A 21,171-nucleotide genomic window follows, 5' to 3' on the forward strand; every position below is an offset into this window, starting at 1 on the left:
CCTTAAGTTATTTTTAGTATTACATTGTTATTGAAAGGCATTTTATTGTACTTGTGCATGTGACAAAAATGTGAAACTTGAATAAAACCCTTGATATTTATTGGAAAGTAGCATCAAGCTCACCACCCTGTGAAGTTCATCATAATTAATGTAATCTGTAGCCTAATGAACTGCATGCTTTCCGGAATCGGAGTGGGAGAACCACGCAGACTTGTTATCCCATGACACCAAATATCCTACTTTGTCTAGCATATTTTGTTTTGTCTAAATTTGGAAAGTTTACTGACAAATTTGTAATTTCCATCAGTCCTGTCATGACATTTATGAAACAGGTACTTTACTCGCATAAAAAGGTTGGATGGAAAACTGGTTACTGTTACTGGTTACTGTCTAGTGGTTCAAATAGTTGCCATATGAGGAGCTTCATTTTGCTGTGCCACGTTCAGGTGCAAAGTCTGATTCCCTTACCTTTTTCCATTTTGGATTCATCCAAGTAAAAACGTTTTTTGTGAAAGAGGAAACGCATTAATAAAGTATATGAGAAAGACTAACAATTGTTTGGGAAATGATGTCAAGGTTACTTGCTGTAATTGTACATTAGAAGTACATTATAAATAAATGCACAGTGCATTCGGAAAGTATTCAGACCCCTTGACTTTTTCCACTTTGTTACGTTACAGCCTTATTCTAAAATGGATTAAAACATTTTTTCCCCTCATCGACACACAATACCCCATAATGAAAAATCAAAAACAGGTTTAGAAATGTTTGCAATTGTATTAAAAAGGGCTCCCGAGTGGCGCTCTAGTCTACAGTCCCTGGTTTGAATCCAGGCTGTATCACATCCGGCCGTGATTGGGAGTCCCATAGGGCGGCGCACAATTGGCCCAGCGTCATCCGGGTTTGGCCGGGGTAGGCTGTCATTGTAAATAAGAATTTGTTCTTAACGGACTTGCCTAGTTAAAAGGTTACATAAAAATAAAAACAGAAATACCTTATTTACATAAGTATTCAGACCCTTTGATATGAGACTTGAAATTGAGTTCAGGTGCATCCTGTTGCCATTGATCATCCTTGAGATATTTCTACAACTTGATTGGACTCCACCTGTGGTAAATTCAATTGATTGGACATGATTTTGAAAAGGCACACACCTGTCTATGTAAGGTCCTACAGTTGACAGTGCATGTCAGAGCAAAAACAAAGCTATGAGGTTAAAGGAATTGTCCGTAAAGCTCTGAGACAGGATTGTGTCGAGGCACAGATCTGGGGAAGGGTACCAATTTATTTTTTCTGCAGCATTGAAGGTCCCCAAGAACACAGTGGCCTCCATCATTCTTAAATGGAAGAGGTTTGAAACCACCAAGACTTTTACTATAGCTGGCTGCCCGGCCAAACAGAGAAATTGGGGGAGAAGGGCCTCCTTGGTCAGGGAGGTGACCAAGAACTTGATTGTCAATCTGATAGAGCTCCAGAGTTCCTCTGTGGAGATGGGAGAACCTTCCAGAACTACTACAGTCTCTGTAGCACTCCACCAATCAGGCCTTTATGGCAGAGTGGCCAGACGGAAGCCACTCCTCATTAAAATGCGCAACAGCATGCTTAGAGTTTGCCAAAGGGATCCTAAAGGACTCTCATACCATGAGAAACAAGATTCTCTGGTCTGATGAAACCAAGATTGAACTCTTTGGCCTGAATCCCAAGCATCACATCTGAAGGAAACATGGCACCATCCCTACAGTGAAGCATGGTGGTGGCAGTATCATGCTGTGGGGATGTTTTTCAGCGGCAGGAACTGGGAGACTAGTCCGGATCGAGGGAAAGATGGACGGAGCAAAGTACAAAGAGATCCTTGATGAAAACCTGCTCCAGAGCGCTCAGGACCTCAGACTGGGGCAAAGGTTCACCTTCCAACAAGATAACGCAGGAGTGGCTTCAGGACAAGTCTCTGTATGTTCTTGAGAGGCCCAGCCTGAGCCCGGACTTAAACCTGATCGAACATTGGAGAGACCTGAAAATAGCTGTGCAGCGACACTCCCCATCCAACCTGACAGAGCTTGAGAGGATCTGCAGAGAGGAATGGGAGAAACTGCCCAAATACAGGTGTGCCAAGCTTGTAGGATGTAATCGCTGCCAAAGGTTCTTCAACAAAGCACTGATTAAAGGGTCTGAATACTTATGTTAATGTGATAGTTTTTGGAAAAATGTATACACTTGCAAAAAGGACTAAAAACCTGTTTTTGCTTTGTCATTATGGGGTACTGTGAGTAGATTGATTAAAGAAAAAGGCTATAACGTAACAAAATGTGGAAAAAGTCAACGCGTCTGACTATTCTATCCAGCATAAAACACAAGGCAAATTATTATTTCCCATTCATTTATTTTCTTTAGACTTACACAATACATGTGACATAAATATGCCTTCAAGGTGGAGGCAACTGATTCTAACACACACACACACACACACACACACACACACGCACACACTTTCTGTTTCACTCAACAGAAAAACAACATCAAAATATCCACAGAGAGAAGTAAGAACACAAAATACCATCTAAGAGGCATTGAGAGGAAGAGGGCCTCAACCTCCTGAAATAAACAAGGTGCCTCTGTCCCTTTACCCCTGTGTACGTTCCCATTTTTGTCAACCATCTATTGGTGGTGGTCAGTCACACCTGGGAGATGAAGTTTCAGCTAGTAGTTAATTACAAGTGTAGTACCTGATCTGGGTCCACTGATTATTGTCTGTAACCAGGGCTGTAGTCGTGTGCTCTTCATGGATGACAAGGGGGCTGAAGGGAGAGGAGGAGAACATCCATACGATGGGGTCACGGATGATGGTATTGCTAATGGTAATAGATTTGGTAAACATGAATTCTGAGAAAACTGAGAAAAAAATGATTCCATTACTGCCTTGTACATGACAGTATGGTGAAATTAAAAGAGCATGGTTGAAATAAATGGGTCGACCATCGTGTTGGAATGTGGAGGAATGACTGAGGTTTGACTGTCACTGGCCTAAGTAGACATTCACAAACAGGGGCCAGAGAGCACTGGGGGTAGGAAGGGAGGGAGGTGAGAGCTCAGTCCTCCAGGGTACGGAAGGCATTCTGCATGTCCTCCAGCAGCTGAGAGTAGTCTGCTTTGATTTTGGCCTCGCCCTCCTTCACTGGATCCTGAAACAACAGGTACACAGAGACACTGAGGCTAGGAGACACAATGACACCCCAAGACAAAGTCCCACAGTGGATGTACAAAGGCCAGAGTTGGTAGAGTGATTGAGGAAGTTGATTTTGAATGCAGATGAACATGGATAAAGGGGCTGAACAAGCATGTACCTTGAACTTCATAGAGCTGAGTCTGTAGAGGATCTCTCCCATGTGCTCCCGGATCATGGACCAGGTGATCTTGTTGTCACTCTGAGCCGTGGTCTCCACTGCATGTCGCGCCAAGTCATAGAACGCAATTGTGTTGGAAAGGATGCCCACCGTTTTGTAGAAAGGGCAGAACCTTCGGGAAAAGGGCAAAAAAATCTATTAATTAACTAATATGGGCTTAATAACCGATGTTTAAGTCATTTTAGCATGTTTATGACACAGATGAACATGTGCCAGAGTGTGTATTTACCTGTCATACGGAGTATAGCCATTCTGCTGCAGGAAGTCATCCTTGAGTAGTTTAGCAACCTCCAATGTGATTTTGTCGGTCTCAGCGAGAGATGCCTGTTGTTAAGTTGACATGGGGGACAGCAATAAGTGCCTAGTGCGTGCATACACATGCCAACCATCAACCTAGGCAGTATATCAACCCATAACCCTTCCTCACATGAGCTCAGCCTCACCTTGCCTACAAGCTGTACAATCTCAGCCAAATCCTCCTCCTCCTGCAGGATCTCCTTGGCCTTGGTGCGAAGCGGCACAAACTCAGGGAAGTGCTTGTCGTAGTACTCGTCCAGCGCCCGTGTGTACTTGCTGTAGCTGATCAGCCAGTTGACTGACGGGAAATGCTTTCTCTGAGCCAGCTTCTTATCTAGACCCCAGAACACCTGAGAGATGGAGACAGAGAACAGATAAAAACAGGAATGAGGAGTAGGAAGAGTAAAGGTTTGAATTGTCGAAACTTAAAATTGTAATATATACACAATTGAGGCATTACCTGTACAATACCCAGTGTAGCCGAAGTCACAGGATCAGAGAAGTCTCCACCAGGGGGAGACACACTAGGGGAAATAACACCAGGCCAAGTTATTCAGACACCAGTCTGCCATCACTGTATCATACGTTCCAAGGTGGATAAGACTACATGGTTCAGGTATCTTGTGTTGCAGGACTGGTACAGAACCTGTCTGACCCTTAGTGTCAGGAGGTATGGGGGGTGATAGAGGTTCCCCCTGCTGGTAGAATGATATAGTACTCACGCTCCAACAATGCTGACGCTGCCCTCTCTCTCTGGGTTACCCAGGCACTTAACCCTGCCAGCACGCTCATAGAAGGAGGCCAGTCTGGCTCCCAGGTAGGCAGGGTACCCGCTGTCTGTGCACAAACAGCACACAGAGCTCTGACTGGCTCAAAATGGCAGACATGTTGCTGAGATAGTATAAAAAAAACATGCACTATTGTTATTGGCTTATTGTACTCACCAGCAGGCATCTCAGCCAATCGTCCTGAGATCTCCCTGAGAGCCTCGGCCCACCGGGAGGTGGAGTCGGCCATCATGCTGACGTTGTAGCCCATGTCTCTGAAGTACTCAGACAGAGTGATTCCTGCAGTGGCACAAAGTAGATGCAGTCAGAATCAGAGGCACAGAATTCCAGTTATGAGAATGAGTGGTGACTGGTGGCTAATCCCCCCACATTCCAGACCAAAAGATGTACAACTACCAACAACGATGATGATGATTCAAAACAGCCGACACCAGCTTTTATAGGTTGCCATCTGTAATGTGATCGCCTGGTACCTGTGTAAATAGAGGCCTCTCTAGCAGCGACAGGCATGTTGGAAGTATTGGCCACTAGAGCTGTTCTCTTCATGATACTTTCAACCTTTCCATCCACTTCCATTGTAAGCTATAGAGCAGGGAGGAATACCATTAGTCAGACTGAAAACACATCACAAACTGGTGATCGGCTATGCCAGACACCAAAGTAGTGTAATTCACTGATCTCATTAACATGTCAATGATTAGAACTTGACACACGGACTATCACTAACCTCAGGGAAATCTCTCAACACTTCAGACATCTCATTTCCACGCTCTCCACAGCCCACATAGATGATGACATCACTGTTGGAATACTTGGACAGGGACTGTGAGATCACAGTCTTGCCACAACCGAAGGCTCCTGGGATAGCAGTAGTACCACCCTGGACACACCTGTGAGCACAGACAAACACAGAGACAGAAGTAGGTGACTTGTCAGAGGCTTAAGTAAAGGTCAGGATGAAAGGATATGAAGTGGGAATGGGTCAGTAGAAAAAAGGAAAAGAAAGTAGAGATATGTATACTCACGGGAAGAGGGCATCCAACACTCTCTGGCCGGTGAGCAGGGGGTGATTGGCAGGTAGCTTCTCTGTGACCGGGCGAATCTGTCGCACTGGCCAGACCTGGATCATGGTAAACTTCTCTTTCAAACCCTCAAACTCCAGTTCCAGCACCACATCCTGCCGAAACACACAAAATTGACCAAACAACAGAGACAAGACAATGGCATTGTGCCATTCAGCTGTAAAGATGTTAGTAGGTGGAGGGTGACCAGTATGGCAATGTTTTTTCCCATGCCAAACATTTACTCGAAGCAGACCAAATTCTTTGGTCCTTTAAAAACCTGCTTTATGTAAAATATTGTGTACTATAGTTTGGAAAATACATAAATGTGACTCCGGATGACAACATAATGTTTGTTTCCAACGTTAGGGCTGTTTTCATAAATAAATGAATCCCGCTTTGTGTTTTGTTTCCTTGCCACGATACTAACGAGTATCACGATACTGGTATCGTCCCGGCTCTACTCACATTGACATCATAGTTTCCAGGTGGGGCCACGTAGGTGACAGTGCCTCTGCTCCGGGGAGGCAGCATCAACTTGTGTTTGATCAGCGAGTTCTCAAAGACCGTGCCATAGATATCCCCACCTGTTATGTGACTGCCAGTCTGAGGCAGAGATGGACAGGGGGAGAGAACATAATATGTAGATTCAGGAGATGGATCATATTTCAGTGGAGACACATTCAAACACACCTTGCTTACACACTCACAAGGAAATACATTGTTGTCTTACCCTAAGACTCTGGCCAGGTGTAAACTCCCACTTGAGGTCACGGTTGAGGGCTCCAATGTTGACTCCTCTAGGGATGTAAATGCTTTGAGTGAGGTCATTGATGTCTTTGAGGGGCCGCTGGATGCCATCAAAAATGGACCCCATGATTCCCGGACCCAACTCTACAGACAGGGGCTTTCCTGTCCGAAGGACAGGGTCTCCGACAGACACACCAGCTGTGACGTACGTTCAGGAAAAATAACCATATAGCCTAGTAATATGCCAGACAAGAGGATAGGCTAGAATACATCAGAATGGAAGTACACAAAAGTAAGTGAACCGTCAACAGTTACTGAAGGTGGGAGTAACTGTATGTCTAGTTGAGAAGGTATCACTGGAAAGGATACAGGTCTCCTCGTAGACCTGAATGGTTGCCATGTCTCCCTCCAGCCTGATGATCTCTCCCACCAGCTCACTGTGACCCACACGCACCAGCTCGTACATGGCCGCTCCTGCCATGGCGGTGGCCGTCACCACTGTTGATTAAGCAGGTTAGACAAAGAACAGATGACAGAAAACATGTTATTGAAAAGTAGCAGGCAGTCTGGTTACATGAACAAGTCGAAATATATATTTTTGCCATACTGGAAATGAGCAGTCTGAATTGAGCAGGTGCTATAGCATGTGCTGAAAGCATTGTTAGCTCACTGAACTTCAGCCATAGGCACGGGCATGAGAGTTATCACTCCCATGCCAGAGCCTGGGATCCTTGATTTGAACTGCAGACACTGACCTGGACCAGAAACTCCATGCACATATCCAAACTCGCTTTCCCGCTCTTCATCACGGATCTTAGGAAGCTTGGAAGTGTCCATCCTGAGTGTGTGTGTGTGTGTGTCTGCAAAGAGTAAGGAGAGGAAAAACAGAGATCAATCATGCGACACTCCACTATGACGACACGTGAAAGACATGACACTAGTTATATATTGATAAACTGTTTCAATAACTTAAATTACTTAATGGAATGAAAATCATTCACCATAACCACACAGAATCAAAATACACATTTCATTCATTGGTACAGTGACATGTAAGCTTGCTCAGTGATAATACCTGGAGAGCTTCGATACCATCTGCTTGGTAAAAGCAGGAGAAAAACAACAAGCTATGAAGCTAGCTAACTAGTCTCTACAGACCATAATACAACTACAACATTTCTGAAATACAGTCTTAGTTTCAGTTGTTTATTACACAAACAAGCAAATCATACTAGCTAGATAGAGCTAAACTAATCGTAGTCAGGCAGGTGACACTGACAGAACGGAAATGTAACAACAGCTAACGTTAGCTAATCTGCGTGGTTTATCATAATGTACTAGCCAGTTGCAATGAATTGACAATAACGTTATATTGGATTCATATGATTCGGGTTGATTACCTTCTCTTAGTATTCAATAGTCCAGGGCCCTTCAGAAATTTCTATCAGATTAGGAGACTGATCAGCTGACAGGCCCAAGACTACTTTGGGAAACAATCACCATTGTGGCTCGGAGACCCGAGATTACATTAGAAAATACGAGCTCTGGGAGTCAAAATGGCGTAACAGCGCAACAGTTTCCTTCCTCTTTCGGCTCGTTTAGCTCGAATGCGGCGGCGGCTGCATTCCAATATCATTGACGTGATTTCCTCGTCTCCTTTTCTCAATGACAAAGTTTACTTAGACACTCAGTCAAAATCAAGCTATTGCTTTGATGTAGCAACACAGTCGAATAATATCCAATCACTTAGCCCATGTTGGCTGTGATAGGCCTATTGAAGCAGAACATTGGAAAAATAAACTTGGAAGCTCTATTAGCGAATAAACTGCCCAGTTAAGATTTTAAAATTAAATTGGCCTAACTATGCTAGGCTATTTAATCAGCAAAATAGGCTACATATCTACATATATATTCATGTGCCCATACAGTCTGTAAGGAATAGTCTAAAATTAGTGTGTCCCATGACACAAATTATGGAGAGAACAGATCCACAGAGCAGAACCAACTCATGTTATGATGCATCACATGGCGTGAATCGAATGGTAAGCCTGTGCGTTCATTTTACATAGCGTACCTATAGCTCCCTGTATGATTTTATTAGCCTATTCTAGATATGTCTAGTTGCGCTTTCGAAATAGGAACAAGCGCTGCGGTCATAACTTTTGATCAGTTTAAATAGCCTAGTTGTCATGGGATATAGGCCTAGCCTATGTGACATTGATCCTAGCCTATTGCAGAAAGGGTGGTGATTGAGCCACATATGTTATATGTTATTTATAATATTTTAGGATTTATTTCCAGGTTATTATTTTGTAATAACAAAAAAAAACCGACACGGGATTCGTCTCTTCAGTTGGAACGGGATGAGGACCGTGCGTTTTGCTGTTGGGGCTTTTATCAGTCTGATTTTCCAAGTGGGCATGACACAACAGAGGACGAATGGTGAATATTGCCATAGTTGGAAGGACGCGCAATCTAACTGGCGAGGGGGTTTCCATTGTCCGGAGGGCCACGATCAAAGAGAAGCGGCGATCTGTTGTGGAACGTGTGAGCTGCGCTACTGTTGCGCACTCATAGGAGCAAGACTGGATCAGGGTAACTGCAACAACCACGAGCAAGTTCTACAGCCTGGCACGTCTGATGACGAGAAAGATGCCAAGAGTGCAGGTAAATTGTATCTTTGGCTACTGAAATAGGAACAAATACTTGGTCAATTATTATTTTTCATTAAGGCTCAATGTGCTGGCTATATAATGGCTTTTTAGGCATAGCTACCTATTCATTGATAACACACACCGTGAGATTCCTTATAAATGGTATTGAGGAATGAGAAAGCCTAATGCAGTGTGTGCTTGAATCCAACCCACCAAATGTGCCTTAAAGTGTGGCCTCATGTCTAAGCATTTATTCTATTCTTCAACATGCAGTTAGTCTACTCCTCACATCACGAGCATCATGTTAAGACTTGATCTGCTGCCAAGGATCTTTCAATGAACCGTTTTTTGTGTGTTTCATGTGTTGCACAGTTTAATACTTTTCTTGGAATATGAACACATCCCCAGCTTTTTAAGGTCATCCTTAAAATGTATTTCTTTCCTCTCCACTCAATCAATCCATCCACTTCTCCCCTGCCCTCTTTATGTTGGTGTTTTCTTTTCACTCTGTAGTACCTGTCTATGTCCCCTTTGTGGTCGTGGGCTCTGTTTTTCTGGCCTTTATCTTTCTGGGCTCCATGGTGGCCATGGGTGTCTGTCTGAGTCGTAAACAGGAGATCTCCCAAAGCCCAGACGGTGCTGCTGGGCCCCAGGGTGGGAGTGGAGAGCAGCAGCAGGAGGCTGTACCCATGACTGTGAGTACAGGGACGTCCTGTGGTTCCACCTCATCTCTCTACCCTCCCAATGCCAGCCAAGCCTGTCCAACTGGATCCACACGTGTCCACCAAACCTTAAAGAGGCAGGAAACTCCCACCAGCCCACAACCCTCCATGGTCCAACCTTGTACCATGCACCCCACCATGGTGTTTTCCAGCCTGGTCCACCCCTCCATGCTTCATCATTCCATAATGCATCCTTATATGGCTCAAATGCCTACTCTGTATACCTCACAAGGGGAAAGCCGTCATCTCCCATCTCCCTGCCCTCCATCCAGCTATACCAGCACTAAACCCAGGCACACTGAAGTGATCATATAATTTGTGGCTGTGACTTTGAAAGATGGAGTATTTGGGTATTCAAATAGGAAAATATTAATAAGCCCCGGAAATGGAATGTAAATGTGTGGCAGACAGTTTAGACGAATAAAAATGTTTAGGAGAATAATTGCAATTGGTCAGTTAACAATACTTCAATCATTCATATTTTATTATTCCTTAAAATGTATAGTGTTTCTTTGTAAATATTCTGTACTAATTTCTACAATTCACACATTCAATTGCTGGACTTTTTCTGATGTTTTTTGTTGTTGTCCATAATATAGTTTATATTAGCCCTACTGTTATGTATTACTGATGCAAAAGCTACGCTACGCACATAACCCTGTCACATAATAATAATAGTAATACTTTGGAGGGGACTTATATTTCGTCCTATAAGTTGAAGTGTTGGACATAGTACCATGATTTAGATGACATGATACTGTATCATTGATATCATGACACCATCATTAACCACAATTTTATCTAAAACATTCCTCAATGCGATCTCTATACATGAACAGAATTTGCTCTGGTGGCTGCAGAGTTTATCATCAGGCCTTTCACAACTTTGGTTTTAGAAGTGGGGGGGACATAAAAAAAATGTATTCAGTCGGATAAACACTCGAAGAAGCCTACCCGATCGCTCGAAGCGGTCCGCATGGTCCGGAAGCACACTGTTCCCTCGTTTTGCATCACATTCGAATGATAAAACTGTGAGGGGGGACAAAAATGCAATTCAGAATGTGGGGAGGACATGTCCCCCCCGTCCCCCGTGAAAGTTGTGCCCCTAGCCTTTCTGCAGCCACAGCCTCGCAACAGGTGTGTTGAAACGTCTCATTTCTGGGAGCGGCGCTGTTCAACCGCCATGCTGCTGAAGTGGCGACCAATCCTGTTTTAGTTTGCACTGATTGCTTTGCTGGCCATGGTGCTGAATGTTTGCGGGGCTAGTGGTATCTCGAGCCAACTTTGGCTTTTACAATTGAAGTTAAAACAGTTTTTACATTTTTACTTCCCATTTTAAGAAACGTTTTTATCCATAATTCCATGTGTCCATCTTTAGCATATATCTTCAGCAGTATCTTATTATGGAGACCATTTTAGGCCTAGGCAATCAGACAGAATCAGAATCATGTTTATTGTCCTAGAATAGGAAAATCTTAGCATAGCTCACAAATAACATGCACAACGCATATAGAAAACACAGCAGGAAACAAGCTATAGTCAGACATAAGTAGTAGCAGGAAGCTACCCATAGCAGGAAGCTGCATGGAATTGCTAATTAAGCAAACTTGACTACCACAAGAGAAACTGAAGGATAATTTGGGGGTAATGGTGGTATAGGCCTAGCTATAATAATCACAGAAAAACACTAAGTGATAAATGGAGAATACGTGTTATAGTGTCTGGGGGCTCAGTGTCATGAATAGCCTAATAGAGGCATTAGTGACCGGGGGTGTACATGGGTGCAGTGATAGCGATGTGTGAAAACATTGGGATAAACAATGGAATTTTCATTGAGGGTAAATACTGTATTATTGTTAATAGGGTTGGGCTATTGAAATTACAGGAGCACCAATATGTTACTCTGCCGTTTAGTTCTTATTAATGCCCTTCCCTTGCATTAGATCATGCATTAGCGCACAGTGATCTACAGACCTCCAATAACGTCACAGCAGCAATAACCACTGTGTGTTTTAGAGTCAATTTATGCTTGATCTGAAAATGTGGTTGGAGGTGCCCGCTGTTAGGTGGGGTCAAACGGTCACCCCCTGGTTGAATCCATTCTCTTTTGAAACAATTTATTGACAATCCGAAAGTGGTCATATCTTCGAAGACACATTTTTGAGTGTTTATTTATACATTTCAAAATAACTGGGCTAAACCAGTCACAAAGTCCTAATAATGCAATTTATGTAATGTAAGCTTGTGTTCTAAAATAGGGTTTCTCGTCATCATCTCGAAAACGCACTCATGTCGCGCTGTCAAACTGCCCATGGTTGTCACGATGGATGTTTTTGGCGATCCTGATTGGACGACACAACTAAATCTGCTAATTAAATCTCTGGGCCTGGATGTTGATTTGTGCGGGAGATTGCTCCTCACAGAAATAATCCTGGTGAGATGCGGGGACAGGATGGCAACTCTACCGGTGGACTGCAGCTGAATACTCCTAAAAGGACACATTTGGTGAGCGTCCCGTCTTTATCATATATCTATATCTTCCCTCCTTTGTTATGTCTGTTTGTGTATTATATGTAGGCTACTACAATTAGGGTGCTGCTATTTAAAACCCTCGGTCACTCACGGGTCACAGACCACTGTTCTTCGGTAATAAACCGGTCCATCTGGAGTTGCAGGCACTTAATTGTTACAATCAAGATAAGGCATCGCTCTAAAGTGGTTTGAAACAAACGGTGCGCTGTTCGCCCAGTTGAAACTGTTGTACTTATTGGCTCCTCTAATCACCTCAGAGCATGTGATTGGGACTACCTTGCTATTCTTGCTTGCGTAATTGGTAAATCTGTAGGATGCTTTGGAATCATGTTTTTTTGATAAATGTGTGATCGAGATTGCCATGATGATCAAGCCCACAGGGCACAGACGTCAATTCAACGTGTGTTTAAAAACAAATTATATGGTGAGTTTAACATTGCTGAGGTTCCTCCCAGTCTTGCATGGCATGTGTCACCATTCATACTATGTTGCACAGCAAGGCCCCTAACTTTAACTGTAGCATAATCCTTACTTCAAATAAGACTAAATTATTTTTTAAACTGGGTTGTTCAAGCCCTGAATGCGGATTGGCTGACAGCTGTGATATCAGACTTTATACCATGGGTATGACAAAATGTATTTTTACTGCTCTAATTACGTTGGTAACCAGTAATAGCAATAAGGCACCTCTGGGGTTTGTAATATGTGACCAATATACCGCGTCTAAAGGCTGTACGTGTTGCATCATGCTAAGAATAGCTTTTAGCTGTGGAATATTGGCCATATACCCCCCCCCCCCCCCCCCCATGCCATATTTCTGAAATATACTTCCTTATATAAGCCAAATCATAATTTATAATAGCAAATCATCAAATTATTCAACAGTTGCATTAGTAAGCTTGCCTTGTGTGTAATATACAACCGGTGTCTCTGTGGTAACACAGGCTTTAGCTCAGTTGACTATATAGCACAATATTGAAATAGCCCAAACTGGGTTTTGATACCAGTTGATACGGCATAGTCTGAGCCTATAGTCACTCAGGGGGACCCCCTTGTGATGGAGTGCTATGTGTAAATGTATGTATTTTACTGCAGTTATCGGTCTGGAAAGAAGTATTGATTGGCTGTTTCAGGGTCCAATAGAATGAATTGCCTCTCTAAGGAATGTTCCATGAATGACATGAAAGGCTCTGGGATGAAGTAAAGAGTAGTTTGTTCCATGATAACTTGTATGTGCTCTGATGGCATTACATAAACACGAATGGGATTTGGTTAGTAATGTAATCTGGAGAGGTTTGACTCGACTGCCTCTGTCTCACACACCATCTGGTCTGAATTGTCTGGCTGTGTCTAATGGAACATGGAGGTTATTGTCAGTGGCTGTGTGTCCCAGCAGGTGGTGTGTGGTGTGGTGTGAGGGGATGCCCCTGGTCAAGAGGAGCATAGATCCCCGGCACCTCTGCCGCGGGGCGCTGCCCAAGGGGATTGGCAGTGAGCTGGAGTGCGTCACCAACAACAGTCTGTCTGCCATCATACGTCAGCTCAGCAGTCTAAGTAAGACACACCTTCCACACAGTCACCCCCCCCCCCCCCACCCCGTTATGTGCATTAAGTAATCACCTATCTTTTAACCAGATGTATGCATATATGCTCCAGAATGGTGACCTAAACACCATCATCCCTGTGTTACACTGGGAAACTGAACAACTAATGCAAATAAATTAACTTACTGCATTTAATGATTGGAATCAATATGGTAAAATACATGTTGATATTGACAGATGTGTGTGTCCTTTGTAGTGTGGGGAGGGATGGAGAGAATTTGAGGATGAGACATCTGGCCCAAATATATCCATATTACTGTGTGTCTGTGTGGGGTGGGATTGTATGAAGTCACCGGAGATTAGAGCTTACTGTAGAGCTTAGTTTCACAGAAGCATAATAAAGGAGGCAGGGACAGAGATAGAGAGAGACAGATTTCACAATCACTTGCTCGTCTCACCGTTGTTTGACAAATCTCAATCAATTGGTTGGTTGTCTGGAAATCTCCATCACTAAATTGCCCCTGTCTGTTCAACTTTACCTCAACTTACGGTTGAAGTTAGAAGTTTACATACACCTTAGCCAAATACATTTAAACTCAGTTTTTCACAATTCCTGACATTTAATCCTCGTACAAAATTCCCTGTCTTAGGTCAGTTAGGATCACCACTTTATTTTAAGAATGTGAAATGTCAGAATAATAGTAGAGAGAATTTATTTATTTTAGCTTTTATTTCTTTCATCACATTCCCAGTGGGTCAGAAGTTTACATACACTCAATTAGTATTTGGTAGCATTGCCTTTAAATTGTTTAACTTGGGTCAAACGTATCAGGTGGCCTTCCACGAGCTTCCCACAATAAGTTATGTGAATTTTGGCCCATTCCTCCTGACAGAGCTGGTGTAACTGAGTCAGGTTTGTAGGCCTCCTTGCTCGCACACACTTTTCCAGTTTTGCTCACACATTTTCTATGGGATTGAGGTCAGGGCTTTGTGATGGCCACTCCAATACCTTGACTTTGTTGTCTGTAAGCCATTTTGCCACAACTTTGGAAGTATGCTTGGGGTCATTGTCCATTTGGAAGACCCATTTGCGACCAAGCTTTAACCTGACTGATGTCTTGAGATGTTGCTTCAATATATCCACCTAATTTTGCTCCTCATGAAGCCATCTATTTTGTGAAGTGCACCAGTCTCTCCTGCAGTAAAGCACCCCCACAACATGATGCTGCCACCCCCACAACATGATGCTGCCACCCCCGTGCTTCACGGTTGGGATGCTGTTCTTTGGCTTGCAAGCCTTCCCCTTTTTTCCTCCAAACATAACAATGGACATTATGGCCAAACAGTTCTATTTTTGTTTCATCAGACCAGAGGACAAAAAGTACGATCTTTGTCCCCATGTGCAGTTGCAATGCAAACCATAGTCTGTCTTTTTTAATGGCGGTTTTGGAGCAGTGGCTTCTTCCTTGCTGAGCGGCCTTTCAGGTTCTGTTGATATAGGACTCGTTTTACTGTGGATATGGATACTTTTGTGCCTGTTTCCTCCAGTATCTTCACAAGGTCCTTTGCTGTTGTTCTGGGATTAACTTTCACTTTTCACACCAAAGTACGTTCACCTCTAGGAGACAGAAAGCGACTCCTTCCTGAGTGGTATAATGGCTGCGTGGTCCCATAGTGTTTATAATAACGTACTATCGTGTCTTTGGCTATGCCGGATTAAGTGATATGACATGCTGTTCTATCAAATAATTTCTCTGTAATTAATATCACCTGATTGAGTTAATCATGTAAATGTAATTAACTAGAGAGTCGCGGCACCACAAAATAATATTTATAGAGCTGTTATCTTCTGAATAAACTCTTAAAGACCTAGTAATATTTTACATCAATAGCAGTAAATATTAATCGTCATCTTAATTCAGTCTCATCTGAAAGTTGTAAATTCTTGGTTATCTGCACGAACCCTGGCTAACAAGTTGAATCAGCAAAGGGCGAAGCTGTGCTATCATAAATACAGAATCTTATGCATTATAAATTACCGCCCATTTGGAAAAGGAAAATGAAATAAATATTTACTCTGAGCTGCGCTTCGGTAGGTTGGTGGTAGGTGGAAGGCCGTGTTGCTAAACCGAGTCCTTTGAAGAATGTCCCTGCTGGTAAATTAGATACGTTGTAGTAACGTCGTTGTTGTGGGATACTCTGTCTGTTCCTTCCTAACCTGCGTTTGCAGCTGCTGTTGCTAACTCAACGGCTAGGAGTGATCACTTTTGTAGTGAATAAGAGTTCAAAGTTCATACCATTCGCAACCAAAACTCACACTAATGTTGGCTTCGTTCTGTAGTTATTATCTGAACCATTCTGACATCGGACCGTCGTCCTCACATCCTCGGAACAGGAGGTTATATTGTCGTCAAGGCTTTATATAGGAAGGGAGAGGAGGGCGTGTTTGAAAAGTTTTATAGCCCATGTCCCTTCACAGGGGCGGGCCACTGATTGAGCAGAGCCCTAACCTTATGAAAACCCAAATCTCACATTTTAGAAGCTAAAATCACATTTCATCCCATCACGAATAATTTCATATTCAAACATTTACATTGAACAACAATTCCATGTGAATCCGATAACTCTGATGTGTAGACTTTCCACTGTAGAGTTTGTCATCTTATCATTGATGAGAATGTCTCAGATGACAACCGAACTGACATCATATTCATTAAGTACCACCGCATATGTTCAATTGGTCGGATTACCAGAATATAGTTCATTTCCCCCCACATTCTGACGTTCCCAGAATCTCTATGTTAACCAGGGGTTTTGCAAATGTAACATCAGTAGGGTAGAGAGAGGAAAAAGGGGGGAAGAGGTATTTATGACTGTCATAAACCTACCCCCAGGCCAACGTCATGACAGCACTATTGTTTGTACAGATGAACGTGGTACTTTCAGGCGTTTGGAAATTGCTCCCAAGAATGAACCAGACTTGTAGAGGTCTACAACTTTTTTTCTGAGGTCTTGGCTGATTTCCCCATGATGTCAAGCAAAGAGGCAGTGAGTTTGAAGGTAGGCCTTGAAATACATCCACAGGTACACCTCCATTTGACTCAAATGATGTCAATTAGCCTATCAGAAGCTTCTAAAGCAATTACATAATTTTATGGAATTTTCCGAGCTGTTTAAAGGCACAGTCAACTTAGTGTATGTAAACATCTGACCCACTGGAATTGTGATTAAGTGAAATAATCTGTCTGTAAATAATTTTTGGAAACATTACTTGTCATGCACAAAGTAGATGTCCTAACCAACTTGCCAAAACTATAGTTTGTTAACAAGAAATTTGTAGAGTGGTTGAAAAACGAGTAATGAGTCCAACCTAAGTGTATGTAAACTTCCAACTTCAACTGTATCTCTTTGCTCTTTTCTGTGTAGTGTGAAGTGCACTTCTCCAATCATCTTGTCTGACCAGTTGGACACGGTGAAAGTCTGTAATGACTCCTCTCTGTCCTCAGGTAAACATGCAGAGGACGTCTTTGGAGAGCTGTTTAGTGAGGCTAACACCTTTTACCTGCGTGCAAATGGTCTCCAAGACCGGATCGACCACTTGGCTGTCAAGGTCACTCAGCTGGATTCCACTGTGGAAGAGGGTCAGTTGGGGTCAGGGGATAAGGGTAAAAAAAAAAACATCTCTAATGTTGAATGAGGATAACCGACTCATTAGTTATCCTCCTTGTCTCTGGTTCTGCATGGCCCATAATCTATTTATTATTTTATATCTCTGTATCTTCTAATTGCTTATCCTTCTATAAATCTCACATTCTCTGTTTTGATCTCCAGTCTCTCTGCAAGACATCAACATGAGGAAGGCATTTAAGAGTTCCACAGTCCAGGACCAGCAGGTGGTGTCCAATAGCAGCACGTCCAACCCTGTGGCAGAGATGTACAACACCAGCGACAAGCCTCCTCCTCTCAGCATCCTCTCTGCCTACAGGTTCACTGTGTGGATGCATCACATTCACCAGACAAGCTTTAACCTCAAGGTTGTGGCGAATAGCTAACTAGTCTCTCTTTTGACACAGAGATGACCACACTGATGGGATGAAGTTCTACACAGACCCGTCCTACTTCTTTGACCTGTGGAGAGAGAAGATGCTGCAGGACACGGAGGACAAGAGGAAGGAGAGAAGAAGACAACGGGTGAGAGCCTCTTAATATCGCACTTTAAAAAGCCTCCAGTATTTTGCTTCTGAACAGCTAATTTCTTCTAAGCAACTTGTGTATACAATATCCTGTAACTCCACACCTATTTGCAAAAGGACTCCTCTCTCTCTCTCTCTCTCTCTCTCTCTCTCTCTCTCTCTGCCTCTCTCTCTCTCTGCCTCTCTCTCTCTCTCTGCCTCTCTCTCTCTGTTGAAGGAATTTAATTCCTCTGTTTTAATTCCCAATTAAAATTAAACACTCTGTCAATTCATAGGGATTTGTAAGACCCTTATTTTATAGGAATGGACAGAGTCCCGGGCTTAATGTCAAGTAACAGTCTTTATTCAAGAGAGTACTGAGTAAAAACACATTTTACCACAGGTTATAAACTGAAAATGACGTCAGCATTTTCTAAATGTTCCGTCTCTTCTTGACACTGGTAGAAAGGCTCTATAGCTCTCAAGCCTTCCCTCCTCGCCTAGAGCCAAGGTCAGCCAGTGTAGATAAGCATTCTAGACAGTCTGGAGATAGTTCATTCATTTGTACCAAGGAACAGACCGTCATTGTTCTAACTTTTGCCCACGTTAACACACACATTATTTTCAGTACTGGGATCAAGAATGAAAACTCATACATATACAGTAACATTTAGTATTCTGATTAGTACATGTATAGTAACATAATAGTATTCGGATTAGTCAGTCCTGATTGAAATGTATACATAATTAGTCATCATTGATAAAAATTCCCTTAACACTCTCTCTCTCTCTCTCTCTCTCAGGAGCAGAAGCGATGTGTTGACGGCACACTACAGCGTGAGGTGAAGAAGGTTCGTAAAGTCCGAAACCGCCGTCACGAGTGGAACATGATGGCGTTCGACAAAGAGCTCCGCCCAGACCATCGCCACCCTCACTCTCTCCACCGGGGGGCGTCGTCTGAGGGCTCCCTCTCTCCGGAGAGTAGGTCAGTGGTTCCATCCCCTAATTAGGACTATATTCATCTCTCCTGAGCAAAGGATTCCTTCAGTTTGTTTTCCAAATCCATATTAAAATGTTATCAGGGTAAAGAGTTAATTATGACTTTTTGTTGTCTAGATATGATCTGCCAGACTACCCAACTGCTCCAGGCCTTCCCCTTGCTACATCCAACCACACCCTGGCTCACCCTTACCAGCCTGCAGACATCCATGAGTCTGTAGAGCATGAGTACCACAGCATCGGAGTCGGCTACAGAGACGGGACTCTCAACCGCCCACACCACCCCAACCCTCTGCATCACTCCACTGAGAGAATGAATGGCACTATAACGCTTCCACCTGCAGACTACAGGTATTGTTACTGTAACAATACGAAATCTGTAATATAGATTAGTGAATCTGATTTGTTTATACTAATTGTTACATCAAATGAAGTTCTAAAACTGAAAATCTTCTTTCTCTCAGTATAATGGAGTACTATGCCAGTTCTGGACCACCACCTCCTCCTCCCCCAGCCCCTCTTATCCCATCTGCACAGACAGCCTTTGGCTCTCCAATGGTGTCCCCCACCCCCCTTACTGGATCCTCAGGCTATTGTCCCCCAATGCTATCTCCCCCAGGACCCCGTACGATTCCACCTCCCCCAGGTCCTCCACCACCACCAGTCCCTCCCGCTCCCCCCCAAGTGGCAGGACTCGGTGATTGGAAGCGACAGGACACCCAGCCTGTCACTGGTACTCGAAGTGACCTTCTGTCAGCTATTCGCATGGGTAAGTTTAGCTGTACTTAGATGTTTACCATTCTTCTGGAGACAGCAGAGGTAAAAAAAATATATACAAAGTATTTGCACAGAAGTTAATGTTTAGACTGTGTGAATGTGTCTGTGTGGGTTTGTGTTGCTCAGGTATCCAGCTGAAGAAGGGGCAGGAGCAGCAGGAGCAGCAGGCCAAGTGGGAGCCTGTAGGGAACGACGTGGCCACCATCCTGTCCCGACGCATCGCAGTGGACTACAGCGACTCAGAGGACGACTCCGAACTGGAGGACAACGACTGGTCAGACTGACCCTCACACCACCCCCACACGGTGACCAAATACCATGGACACATCTCTGCTCCAGCCCAACTGTCCCACAAAGGATATGATGTGGTACAGATTAATTATGAGAGTCTCATATGCAGTATGCAGTCAGGGACACTGTTTTTACAGACCAATGACTATATTATGGTTCATAGTGATTAGTGGGCATAGGCTGAGGACCCAGTTTCATTTTAGTTTTAGCCATTTTGTCCAGTAGGTGAATGGACTTAAAATTAAGGCATGAACTGAGATTCAGCTGAAATCACTCAAAGGTATGTGGACCAAATAACCATGTGGTGAATTTCCCCCTTTTTCCTACTGTACCTACAGAGCTGTCTGAGCTCTTTTCCTACTGTACCTACAGAGCTGTCTGAGCTATTTTCCTACTGTACCTACAGAGCTGTCTGAGCTCTTTTCCTACTGTACCTACAGAGCTGTCTGAGCTCTTTTCCTACTGTACCTACAGAGCTGTCTGAGCTCTTTTCCTACTGCACCTACAGAGCTGTCTGAGCTCTTTTCCTATTGTACCTACAGAGCTGTCTGAGCTCTTTTACTCAGACACCAACATTATCATTTAGTCTAAATAAATCACCAACACTGTACTCTCAATGTCACTAATCATCATTTTTTTATTTTAATCTGAATTTGTCATCTTCTTTTGCTTTCTCCAATGTCTGTGCCACGACCTATGTAGCGGGTAAATGTGTACACTCCTGATGCATAAGACAATTACAGTGTAGGCTCTAATTGTCTTATGCCCTTAAATGTTAACGTCAATAAAATTCCAACATACTTAGCTGATCTTCATGTGACTTCTCATCACCTCTGAACTGTCTCTTAGTCGACCATTAGAAAGATGAGGTTCTCTCTGTAGCATATGAGACCGTCTCTGAACAGACATTTCAGCTCGACCGTGTTTAAAATGGGATGGAGTATGACTAATGACACAAATTAGGAACTTCTTGTCAATGGAAACATCTTCCTCGTCAAATGTGTTCTAGAGATGCATTTGAGATGATATGCAAGTCAGCAAGCTGACCCGAGTGGCACTGTGCTCACGTTTAATGCACCTTATACTGAACAAAAATATAAACAACAAATGTTACAGTTTATATATGGCAATTTAAATACATTTATTAGGCCCTAATCTATAGATTTCACGTGACTGGGAATAC

The 21,171-nt window shown here is 43.2% G+C and overlaps 2 protein-coding genes across 5 annotated transcripts; one reads left to right on the plus strand and one right to left on the minus strand.

Annotated features, from left to right (window-relative positions):
* Positions 1-2,363: 2,363 nt before the first annotated feature.
* Positions 2,364-7,852, minus strand: LOC110510077 (V-type proton ATPase catalytic subunit A). Of its 3 annotated transcripts, none has more exons than XM_036967819.1 (15): positions 7,698-7,852; positions 7,053-7,157; positions 6,667-6,795; positions 6,281-6,495; positions 6,016-6,153; positions 5,512-5,663; positions 5,214-5,376; positions 4,960-5,068; positions 4,643-4,765; positions 4,421-4,535; positions 4,159-4,222; positions 3,845-4,048; positions 3,631-3,725; positions 3,342-3,513; positions 2,364-3,179 (listed from the first exon to the last, which is right to left on the minus strand). In XM_036967819.1, exons 2-15 carry the CDS (start codon positions 7,132-7,134, stop codon positions 3,087-3,089), a joined length of 1,854 nt encoding a protein of 617 aa, XP_036823714.1. In that variant the 5' UTR covers positions 7,135-7,157; positions 7,698-7,852; the 3' UTR covers positions 2,364-3,086. The 3 variants fall into 3 exon arrangements, with proteins under 3 accessions (XP_036823714.1, XP_036823713.1, XP_036823712.1); XM_036967818.1 differs by having other exon boundaries at positions 7,053-7,161; positions 7,698-7,845; XM_036967817.1 differs by having other exon boundaries at positions 7,053-7,160; positions 7,695-7,845.
* Positions 7,853-8,317: 465 nt separating this feature from the next.
* On the plus strand, positions 8,318-20,792 carry LOC110510078 (wiskott-Aldrich syndrome protein family member 3-like). 2 transcript variants are annotated; one of them, XM_021591401.2, is made up of 10 exons: positions 8,318-8,964; positions 9,465-12,178; positions 13,599-13,759; positions 17,256-17,390; positions 17,581-17,734; positions 17,823-17,940; positions 18,725-18,906; positions 19,038-19,271; positions 19,385-19,689; positions 19,824-20,792. In XM_021591401.2, exons 3-10 carry the CDS (start codon positions 13,627-13,629, stop codon positions 19,979-19,981), a joined length of 1,419 nt encoding a protein of 472 aa, XP_021447076.1. In that variant the 5' UTR covers positions 8,318-8,964; positions 9,465-12,178; positions 13,599-13,626; the 3' UTR covers positions 19,982-20,792. The 2 variants fall into 2 exon arrangements, with proteins under 2 accessions (XP_021447076.1, XP_021447077.1); XM_021591402.2 differs by having other exon boundaries at positions 13,602-13,759.
* Positions 20,793-21,171: the final 379 nt, after the last annotated feature.

The sequence above is a fragment of the Oncorhynchus mykiss genome, chromosome Y, assembly GCF_013265735.2.
Source record: "Oncorhynchus mykiss isolate Arlee chromosome Y, USDA_OmykA_1.1, whole genome shotgun sequence".
NCBI lineage: Eukaryota > Metazoa > Chordata > Actinopteri > Salmoniformes > Salmonidae > Oncorhynchus > Oncorhynchus mykiss.